General features: G+C 46.2%; 1 protein-coding gene across 3 annotated transcripts in view; it reads left to right on the plus strand.

The window, feature by feature from the left end:
• The first annotated feature begins 75 nt into the window (after nucleotides 1-75).
• Nucleotides 76-11,404, plus strand: part of Ube3b (ubiquitin protein ligase E3B) — a 48,458-nt gene continuing 37,129 nt past the window's right edge. The window contains exons 1-7 of one of the 3 annotated variants that reach the window (XM_008848970.3): nucleotides 76-388; nucleotides 3,466-3,548; nucleotides 5,461-5,642; nucleotides 5,783-5,903; nucleotides 7,082-7,141; nucleotides 7,300-7,404; nucleotides 9,691-9,787. In XM_008848970.3, coding sequence (XP_008847192.1) covers nucleotides 5,482-5,642; nucleotides 5,783-5,903; nucleotides 7,082-7,141; nucleotides 7,300-7,404; nucleotides 9,691-9,787 — 544 coding nt within the window. In that variant the 5' untranslated portion in view covers nucleotides 76-388; nucleotides 3,466-3,548; nucleotides 5,461-5,481. Of the gene's footprint in view, nucleotides 443-3,465; nucleotides 3,549-5,460; nucleotides 5,643-5,782; nucleotides 5,904-7,081; nucleotides 7,142-7,299; nucleotides 7,405-9,690; nucleotides 9,788-11,404 lie in introns of all 3 variants that reach the window. The other 2 variants (XM_008848972.2, XM_029554019.1) reach the window with 2 other exon arrangements.

The raw sequence follows: 11,404 nt of genomic DNA on the forward strand, positions 1-11,404 counted from the left end.
CGCTTCATAAAGGGTCCGCTGTAGTCCTAGACTGGCAGTCCTTTCCGCCCAGAGTCTGTTCGGGATGGGTTCCGCCTCCCCTCAGCTGGGTCAGGCGTTTAGCCCACTCCTGGATGTTTCTCATTTTCTTCTGCCAGAGAGGAGGACACGATGCAGGACAGGTTTCCTTTACCGGACAAAGAAGCCGAGCGGAACTGTTGTTTCCCGGAACCGGATACTTGTTTCCTAGCGGAATTCGGAGAGCAACACCCGGGGCAAGATGGTGGCCGGCCTTCGGCCGCTGCTCCAGGTTTGGTCCTAATCAGGGGTGTCGGGTTGAGGCGACGTCAGCTGCGGCCCGGACCCCGAGCGCCGGGGCCTCAAGCGGATAAAGATCTCCGGCCTCCGGGTAGCGAGTGGGATCCGGTCGGCGATTCTCTGAGTGGCGGGGCTGGGGGCCGAGGCAGGTTTCCTGGGGCCGAGCCCCGGCTTGGAGAAGTCAGAGGGGCAGGGTCTGGGAGCTGATAGTCCAGCTACAGGGATCCCTTCCTGGCCCGTTCCGCCAATTTTTGCCTTTGAGGCATAAGGTTTTAATAACCGACTAATTCTGGGCCAAAAGGATTTGTTATTATGGTTGTTGATATTGATACCCGGGAAGGCGTTGGGCCTCAGGAGTCACCTAAACTGGAATTGAGTCCTCTTAGCTCGCTGTGTGACCTTGGATGAATCCAGTCACCTCTCTGACCCCCATTTTCCTCCTCTGTAAAATGGAGATAATTAGAATGCTTCACAGAGTATTTTGTAGTACATTTCAGTTTGCTGCCTGACACTCAACTCTTGATAAAGAAAACTTGTTCATAATTTGGTTTCAGCGTTGCCGCAAGGCAGGATTGCCTTCTGGGCGTCTCCTTGTTATGCTGTTCTGTGTATGGGGGAATCTTGGATCTTGTCTGTCAAATTGCTTTGAGGTTCAGCTTCAGGGACCCTGAGGACTCTGGAAAGTGGTGCCCCATCATTTCATTTCCCCATGTGAAGATGGGATTGATAAGATCTATTTAGCTGTGGCTTTCTCTAAGTGATAACTACTATTATTAATGGCTTCTCTAAGACCTATTGCCTATTCTTGAATTTAAAAACATTCCAGTATTGTAGCCTCATAGGATACAGCTGTTGAAAAGACAGGGCCAGTTAAATATCTGTACATGCTATGTCTGTTATGTAGTCTGCTCTTTAACAGGTGGTGGTCATTAAGTCTGGCCACCCATCTACTCCGACCATACAGGAAACTCAGCTTGTATGTATCTTACTTTATAGTGCAAGATACTACTGTTTGGACTGTGGTGGTGTTGTTTGGCGTCATCCAAAAAAGATTGATTTTAAGCATATCTATGGGACTATAGAAAGGTTATATCTGTGTCCTGTCAGTTAGCATTGAGAGTTGGGTGCTGCCACTTGGTAAGAGTTCAACCTGGACTGAAGAAAGAAAGAATTGATCGTTTCATGGTGTTTCTGCCCTTATTAAATGAGACGCCTAAGGGACACTCCGTTTATTTTCCTTTCCAGATGATCTGGGTCACCACCAGCCTCTTGTTTTCTAATCTTTCTACCTATATAATTCTTATTTCCCTAACCAGACTGTGGACTTGGTAAGGACAATGCAGTAAGGCTTGCTTAGATGCTAATACTTTCAAATACATGTTGTTAGTATTTCCCTGTTCATTCCTAATCACAACACTGCAGTGATTAAATTGGGGTTAAGAATGGTAAACGGTCCATCCTTTTAGCAACTCTAGGCTGTGAGTACTATTATCCTCAATTTACAGATAAGGAAACTGAGGCCTGGAGTAAATAATTGGAATGAGCGGTAGAATCAAGACTTAATGGACCCAAGGGTTACTGTCTCTGATCTGATGTCTTTTTGCTACACAGTCCTTTCTCTGACTCTCTGTGGCATGCAGCAAAATAAGGACTTAATACTTAGTTCTGTGTCCTGTTTAACAACTGTGCAAGCGGAGGAGGTATGCAGCAGAGAGTGAAGAAAACCGCACAGCATAGACTGTTGTGCTGAGTAAACAGAAGCCAGCATAAAACACCACTGAGGGGTGATAATCCCAAGAAAGGGATCGCATCTAGGAGATCCCTTGGGAGAAGGAAAGTTTAGCTGCACAAACACTTGGGTACAGTTTGCATGCAACCATTTGATTTTCCAATAAAAAGAGGTTCCCTCTCCTTCTCATTCCCTGTCCTGCCTACTAATAGGGACATCTTAAGGAAAGATTGTGTTTATGGCTTGAGCCCTGCTTTCTTTCACCTCCCAGGAGCTTGAACATGTTCACAGGGGTTCATGTCTCAAGTGCTGGGACCAGCAAATTTTAGTTCATTTGAGAATAGGTGTATGAGTGTTTTGCCTGCGTATAAAGGCATTGGTGTCATGCAGAGGCCAGAAGAGGGTGTCAGATCCCCTGGAACTGGAGTTACAGACGGTTGTTAGCCACTCTGTGGGTGCTGAGAACCGAACCTGGGTCCTCTGCCAGAGCAGCCAGTGCTCTTAACCACTGAGCCATCTTCCCAGCCCCAAGAATAGGGAAATAACTTAATGGATGAGAGAGTTCAGGGAGCTAGCAATACTTCTTACCTAAAGAACCTTAGTGGCTATGCAGATGGGAAAAAGTTAAAAAACCGCCTCTGTGTCCTTAAAAATAATGCATCCCTTTGGCTTAGTGAGTGCTCTGTTAGCATCTCAACAGAATCTTCCTGTACCAGCCTCAGGCCTCTTGAGCCAGTTCTCAAACACAGGTCTGAGACTCCTTCCCGGTGACCCTGACAGAGCCTGGGACTGGCTCCAGCTCCTTGTGACTCAAGCACTGTGCTTCCTCAGATGCACCTTACTTTGTGCTTTCAGTGGAAAAGTGAAAAAAAAAAATAAAGTATCCCACAGTCCTACCACCAAAATGGCTACTTTGTTTTGTTTTTTACCTTTTACTTTGCCTTTGCTGGGCATCAGACATACACCCCACCCCCTCACAGTTAGCCACACTTAACCTGTTTCACTGCAGTATAGAGTCTATATGCACATTAATTTTTCCTTTCTGTTGGGTAATTGAGATTCTGTTGGTTCACAGGCAGCCATTTTTTTTTCACTTTTAAAGCACACTTTTCCAAAGCACTGAAAAATGGGAACCCTTATTTTTGACTTTTTGACATTCTGTGACCTCTTAAGAGTTTTTTTATTTTTTGTGTCAGATCCCCTCGAACTGGAGTCACACATGGTTGTTAGCCACCACGTGGGTGCTGGGAATCAAACCCAGATCCTCTGCAAGTGCAGTCTCCAGCTCCTCTAAGAGTTTCTTTTGAGACACAGTCTGACATTTAAAAAAGTTAACTGAAAGGGACTTAGAGGGTTTTTTAAAACCATGACTCAGGAGCATTATGATACCACACCTATAAAACAACTCAAATTCTGAATTCCCTTTCTTCCTCTGCCAGAAAAACCAATTCCTGTGAAGTGAGAGGCAGCACAAGGTCCCTGATGGTCACTTAGCATCTCTGCTGTCTACGCAGGTCCTCAGGTGAGCTCTCGAAACTGCAGGAAGAGGGAAAGTTGAGAAGGCAGCTGCCTTTGTCCCCCAAGTCTTCTTACCCTCCCTGGGGTTAGACAAGCTATTCTAATCTGGTTCAGGAATTGCTGATGAGGCTGTTAGTGTAACTTGGTGGTAGTGTGTTTGGCATGTTCAGAGACATGGGTTTGGTACCTAACACTGCCCAAGCCATTGTTTTCTTGAGTATTCCTGATGTTAGGCCAGCATGTTGGCAAATAAACCCCTGGTATCTTTTGGCAGATATGAGCTGGTGTTGGGGAAGGGGCTGCAGAGATCCCTGGATATGTTCTTGTGGCAGGAACCTAGTATGAACTTTTTATTCCAGAGGTATTTTGCAATGGGTACTGCTTTAAGGGAATTAGCCTAGTGAAAGAACGCTTTCCCAAAAGACTAAATTTCTAAGTAATCCATTTCCATGTTTTGCTCAGCCTGGGTGATCGTGTATTGTAAATAAAATGACAAAGTTATGAAGCTGGTAAAGAAATAACCCAGGTAGGAGGCCCAGGAGAGCAATGCTTTGTACTCTTGGCTTTTAGCCAAAGCTACCCTTTGGGGTAAGACAATTACTAGTGATCAGGTACAGTACAGTGTACAGCCTCTCCCCAGCAAAGTGCCTGCCAGTGGTGAGGCCAGTTCTACTGTGGGTCTTCATCAGTCCTTGGCAGTGTGGTAACAGTAAGGACAGCAGAGTAAGTGATATGTAACATCACCTATGCAAATTAATGGACTAACACAAGTATAGAAAACATGTACAGTACTTTTTGCTTTTTTAGTGTTAAAATGGCTACTTAAGGGTGGGGAGATAGCTCAATGGGTAAAGCGCTTGCCACACAAGCACAAGGACCAGAATTCAGAACCCACATAAAAGGCAGGCAGGTGTGGGAGTCACCTATAATCTAGGCAGAAATGGGATTCCCCAAGGGAAAACTGGCTAGGTAGACTAGCTGATTGTGGAGCTCTGAATTCAAGCGAGAGACCCTGCCCCAATAAATAGTGATCTCAGCTTTTTATTTGTATGAGTGTTTTGCCTGCCCCTGGAACTAGAGTTACAGACAGAACACATCACATCAACTTCAGACCTCCATATGATACAGCAGACACACACACACACACACACACACACACACACACACACACAGCTACTTAACAGCGGGTATAAAAGCTCTGCCATGAAATTTGACAACTGGAGTTCAATCTCCCTGAGACCCACATGGTAGAAGGAGAGAACCAACTCTTGCAATTTGTCCTTTGATCTCTACATGCATACTGTTGTACATAGATACCCACATGCATACACTTATATCTACACACAAAATAAAAATAAATGTAATTTTTTTAAAAAAAGATCTTGGACCAGCAAGATGGCTCTGTGGGCAGAGGCACTTGTTCCACAAGTCTGAAGATCTGAGTTTGATTCCACAAACCCACATCAAAGTGGAGGGAGAGAACTGGCTCCTCAGCGTTTTCCTCTGATTCCACACTTGTGCTATTGCACATATGCCCACACACATATCATGCACATACACAATAGCAATTTTTTAAAAAGGACTGGTGTGCTGGATGTGGTGGTACATGCCTTTAACCCCAGAACTCAGGAGGCAGAGACAGGTGGATCTCTGTGATATCTGCTCTTTCTCTTTAGAAAATGCTATTATTTTATATAGCAGTAGCATCTCTGGTCTCAGTGAATGGCACGAAAGGAACTGGTAGGAAGTCAGGAGAAGTTGGGACTATGGCTAGGAGAGCTGTGAACACTGAGGTTTCTGGGGGCTGCTAAACATCCGCTGCTGCTGCCCAGGTCCTGTCTGCCCTTTGCCCTCAAGCCCCTGCCTGTCTGTGTATTCCACACCATGATCTACAGCCACTCCTGTTTTCCTTGAAGGGTTTGTGTCAGTTTGCAAAAATGTTCACCGTATCTCAGACCTCCAGAGCATGGTTCATTGACAGAGCCCGGCAGGCACGAGAAGAGAGGCTGGTGCAGAAGGAGCGGGAGCGTGCGGCTGTGGAGATACAAGCCCTTGTCCGCAGTTTCCTCTGCCGGAGACAACTGCAGAGAGCCATCAGGTGGGAGCCCAACTCCTTGGCACATTTCCTTTTGCTCCTGATTAATAGAAAACAAATGGGTTTCCCCTGACAGTGCTGGAGAAGCCTTCCAGGTGCTGTGAACCTCTAATTAAAAACGTCTTTTTTACCCTTCCCTCTAGGAGAGAAATTGATGAGTTTTTTAACACAGATGACTCTGGGTCCAGTAAAAGAAGCGCACTTTGTATTTTTAAGATTGCCAGGAAACTGCTATTCTTATTCAAAACTAAAGAAGATAGCGAGGTAAATAACAGTGATGGCTCTCCTTTCCATGTGCCAAGCTTTCATGTTTGGTCAGCACTGATCCTTTTGTCCTTAAGGCACCGGCACCAGGTAGAGTTTGCCCACAGCCTGCTCCTGCTTTCTTGGTTCCTGCTTCTGGGGTCTCCTCACATTGTTAGAAGCACAAGTTGTACTCAGATGCGTATAAGGGCCAGGAAGCTGTGGGACATGAATGAAAGATAGGTAGAGACAGCCACAGTGGGATACGGGATCAGTAATCAGCAAGTGCTCAGCTGCAGTAGTGAGGCTATCAGTCGGCTCTGCTTCCTGCTCTTGTCTAAGCGGGCAGTGCTGCTAGCTGCCCCCAGTGATGGACCCAGACTCCAAATTTTGAAAGAGGTGCTGGAAGCCTGCCTCTTTATTCTTAATGTTCTGATTTGTAGACATTAGTGGTTCATTTATTTTTTAATTTTTTTTAAACCATCCTAAAAACAAAACACACCACTTTGCTCCTTTGGCAATGATTGGCCTGGAAAACAATACCAGGGAAGCAACAGGTGTCTATAATCTTGCTAAGGTTACCGCTGAGGAGGCCCCAAAAGGAAACCAAAGAGGCAAGGTCTCCACCCTCATGGAATGCCAAGCCTAGCAGCAAAAGGAGGAATACACACTGTCAGAGAGATGAGGACAAGCAAGCTGGGGGTGGCAACCCCACTCTAGAGGAGAAAATTGTGGCTCCACACCCTTTAAGTGTAGCTGGTTTTTCTTCCATTTGCATATCAGGATAAACATGATGATTGAACAGCCTTCAGCCAGTCGCTATAATACAGAGGTCAGTGTAACTGAGTACAGAGCACAAGTTAGACAGCGTCCACTAACCTTTGGGAATCTGAGCCCAGTTTTCCAAGTGGATTTGGTTTTCCAAAAGAAACCTTTGCCCCACAGCTAGGAAAAGTGACAGCCAAGAGACCGAGCATATCTATAGGGGTCATGAATCCTATAGGCCACCAGCTTGAGAGTCTGTCTGTAGTCTTGTGATCCGCAGTTTCCACATCTCTGAGGAATTAAATATGATTGTATATATGTAAATCATCTGGCATGTTGCCTGTGCATGCCAGATACCCGCGAAATGTGTGTGCCCCTCTTTCCCACACTTTGATTAATTTGGGGAATTTATATCCACCTTCCTACCTCTGCAGAGATTGGAGAAATTGTGCCGTTACATCTTGAGCAGCATGGATGCTGAGAATGAGCCAAAGGTAAGCGGGTCAGGAGCTAAGAAGTCTTCCACAAGCTCTCGAGGATTTGTGTTTTTGGTTGTGAAAGGTCCTGTTCAACAGGTCTGGTTCCAACAGTTGGATCATATGTAGTATGGCCCCTGTGACTGCCCATCACTCTTCCATTTTCCTGCCTGTAGGTATGGTACGTGTCCCTGGCTCTTTCCAAGGATCTCACTCTCCTGTGGATTAAACAGATCAAGGGCATCCTGTGGCATTGCTGTGAGTTTCTTGAACAGCTCAAGGTAAACCATCCCCCTCCAAACCCAAACCATCAAATGACAAGCTTCAGGTTCAGTGAGAGATACTATCTCAAAAAATAAGGGGGAGAGAGAGATAGGAGCCTCATCTGGCTTCTCAGTGCATATTTTCGAGTCCCCATGGTTTCCTCATTATTTGTACCCTGAACTTGAATCCCCAACACTCATGCAAAAGCTGGGCATGGCCACATATGCCTATAACCCCAGCAATAAGAGGCAGAGACAGGTGAATCCCAGGAACTATTAGCCAGTCAGCTTAGCCAAAATGACAAGTTTCAGGTTCAGTGAGAGAGACTATCTCAAAAAATAAGGGGGAGAGAGCTATGTGGAAGACCCTCAATATTTTCCTCTGGCCTTCCCAAGCAGGTGAATGGGTTCACCGGCATACCAAATGTCCCCATATACTATGAATACACAAATAACTCCCAGCCCAAAAACAAAAACAGGAAACTGTCTTCCTTCCCATTCTCTTGATATAATGATTTTTTTTAATGTTCTATATTGAGCTAATCAGGCCTCTTATTAAAGAAACATACAGAGCCCAATGTAAGCATATCTAATGCATACAGGCTGCTCAAGAAACAGATTTTTGTTTTAGAATGTATCTAAAACATGGCAGCTAGCGATGACTGCAGCCAGGGACTTCTGGGTCTCCTGGTTCTTTTTGTCTCTTTTCTTTTTGGGGCACAGCCCTTCTTCTGTAATTACACAGCCAGCAGTTCCAACATCACACCCTTACCCTATGTTGACCACAGAGGACAAAAAGAGGCCTCCCTTCCTAGCTCAGAAATCCAGGAGGACTCTTGAAGGTCCAGTATGGTCCTAACCTCAGCCCTGAACCCATCCTGATGACCCAGCCTGGTCTAATAACCACCCTTGTGTTGTGCAAAGGTGGACTGAGTGTGAGCAGACACAGTGAGCATGGGGAACAAGAGGTCTCAGGAATTGGATTGCAAGGGGAATGGTGACGCAGGTGTCCTCAAAGCCCCCAGCTAGCCATTCCCAAAGATCCCTGTTAAGGCGCTGATGCTGATGGATGACTCTTGCACAGCCCTGTCAAGGCAATGAGCCAGCAGCAAGCCACACACTGTGTAGCTTATCAAGTGAGGTGTTAAAACACACAGCCATCTGGCTGCAGAGCTGGCTTAGGGGTAAAGAGCACTGCTGCGCTTACAGAGGACCCAGGTTTGGTTCCCAGCACCCACATGGAGACTAATGATCAGCTATAGGTCCAGTTCCAGGAGATAAGCATTATACACACAGGTGCACTTATGTACTTGCAGGCAAAACACTCATATACATAAAATAAAAATAATTTGTTTTTAAATGTTCGCAGACCCATGGTCTTCACTTACACCCTGTCCTTGAAGCTCAGATCTCAGCAAAGTGCCTTGGGCAGCCAGGCAAGGTGGAGCCAAAAGCAAGTTGCTCCTCTACCTTCCCTTGAGCCAGGCAGAGTCTCTGACCCACTTTCTGTTTGCATCCCATGATGGATTTCTCTTTCACATGAGGCCCTTGTACTTTGCAAACCTAAAGAGAGTTTCTGTACAGAAGTAGGTGCTCGATAAGCACACTGACCAGAGGATCTGAGATCTGGTCCCACATGTTCCTGAACACGTTGCTTCACTCTCATTCCCTTTGCGTAGGGATTTGAAGTTGGTGATCTCCGAGGTCCCTTCTAGCTGAATGTGCTATAGGGTCTCTTCTCCTAGGAAGCAGTCAGGCCTTTTGCCCTGCTCACTATTGCAAACCTCAAAGTCATCAAAAACAGCAGTAACAGACAGTACCTGGAATTAACTGTGTGCCGGACACTATTCTTGGTGCTCTGTGTGTATCAACCCATTTATTCCTTGCGAAACCCTTTGAGAAAAGCAGTGTTGACATCCTTAGTTGGCAGATAAGGAAACCAAGGCACAGAGAGGTTATGAAACTTGTCCTAGATCACATAGCTAGTGAGCGAGAGCCAATAGGTGGAGCCCCGAGTCCTTATTAGTTTTGTTGCATTTCTACTCTGTCACTGCCATGTTGTCGATGTCCAACATATGGACAGCTGAAGGCACAGATGGCAAGCCAGCCTGGGATCCTATTTCCTAAGAACGCCCAGCTCCCATTCCAAGCAACATTTGATCCCATGGTTAAGCACTAATGTCCTGAAAGTCTAGAATGCATTGTGTTGATCCCTAAGTGTCTGCAGAGAGGAGGTGGAGAGGAAGTGGACCTCTGAGTGGGATTATGGGCTGGCGCTAATCTTGTTCCCCTCATTGTCTACAGCCAGAAATCTTACAAGACTCCAGACTCATCACTCTGTACCTCACCATGCTTGTCACCTTCACAGACACTTCAACGTGGAAGATTCTCCGGGGTAAAGGTCTGTGGGACCTGCTTCAAAATTCTTTCCTAACCAGCATTTCCACAGAGGGAGCACCTGCTCTCCCTCCCACGAATGCAGGAGATGCATTCGTGCCACATGAGGTCAGGGAGGCCCTGAGACAGTTCTGATACATGTGGGGCTCTTGCCAGGCTGCTTCATAGTGTCCAGAATACAGAAGCTCAGTGTATTAGATCCTCCCATATTTGAATTTATGTTTAAAGGCCTGGTTCCCCTGCTCTCACTCCTTATAACTCCCATAACCCTTCAACCTATGAACCATGCCATTTGCTAAAACCTTCTTGTTTCATTTGTTTAAAAAAAATAATAAAATAAAAAAGCAAGTGATTCTATTTTGCCCATAAAATTTGCATTGTAAAGTTGCCTTCTTCCCTAAAAGTTGTTCTTAGTTGAATTGTCCTCAGTGTTTCATATTTCATTTTGTCCATCCACTCAGCAAATAGCCTATGTGCCAGGCACCATGTTGGGCACAAGAGATGCAGTCGTGCACAGAGCAGAAAAGATCACTGCCCTCGTAGGTGTCCCATCCTCAAGAACTGGATTCTGGAGGGAAATGGCCACTGAGTAGGAACTGGTCCTCTACACATTCACGTTTCATATCCATGGAGCCGACCAACTGTGGGTTGAAAATATCTGTAGTGAACATGTACAGACTTTATTCTTGTCATTCCTCAGCACATACTGCAGCTATATACACACTATGTCCTCTGTGTCAGGTACTATAAGTCATCTATGAGTGGTCTAAACTGCAGAGGATGTCTGTTCTGTGGACTTGAGCATCTGTGGGTTTGGGATCATCAGGAAGTGAGGAGAACGCCAACCCCCCCCCCAACAGATACTGGCTTAATTATATATATAAAATGACAAGCGTGTTAAGTGCTGGGAAGGAAGAGTCTACATGATGAAGGCTTGGGTGTGTGGGGAGACCCAACCAAGTATGTTGTTGGGTTATGTTGTGGGGCATTCCTGAAGAGGCTTCTGATCTTGGAGCTGGAGAGCGTGTTGAAGTCCACAGTGCCACAGTGAAATGGGAGAAGCTGAAAGCAGAGGGAATGTGCACGGGCCTCAAGTGAGCAAGAAGGATTTTATGCATTTTCTTGGACTCTGAGATGGACATAAAGCTATTGAGTTCTGAGCTCTACTAGGGAGCTTGTGTCCTGGTTAGGAGAGGAGCCCCCAGGGAAAGTAGAGCAGCTGGCCCAGGGAAGGAGCTGGAAGAGGTGCCATGGGAAGGAAGGGGCCAGCGGTGTTCTTCTGGCTAGGTGAGGAAAGGACCCAAACCCATGAGCTGATACCTGAACCAGACCTTCTAGAAGAACTAGCGCCTCCCAGTGCTCTGGTTTGGACCTAGGGGATTAGGAACAGAGGTCAGAGAGTGTCACATTTCCTTCTGGCCTTTGGTCTGGGGCCATTGCTGTGATAGAATGTTGTAATAAAAAGCAACCTAGAGAAGCTGGGCATGGTGGTGCACGCCTTTAATCCCAGCACTCAGGAGGCAGAGGCAGGCAGATCTCTGTGAGTTCAAGGCCAGCCTGGTCTACATAGTGAGTTCCAGGACAGCTGGGGCTACAGGGAAACCCTGTTTCAAAAAGACAA

The sequence above is a fragment of the Nannospalax galili genome, unplaced genomic scaffold, assembly GCF_000622305.1.
Source record: "Nannospalax galili isolate Female #2095 unplaced genomic scaffold, S.galili_v1.0 scaffold103, whole genome shotgun sequence".
Classification (NCBI taxonomy): domain Eukaryota; kingdom Metazoa; phylum Chordata; class Mammalia; order Rodentia; family Spalacidae; genus Nannospalax; species Nannospalax galili.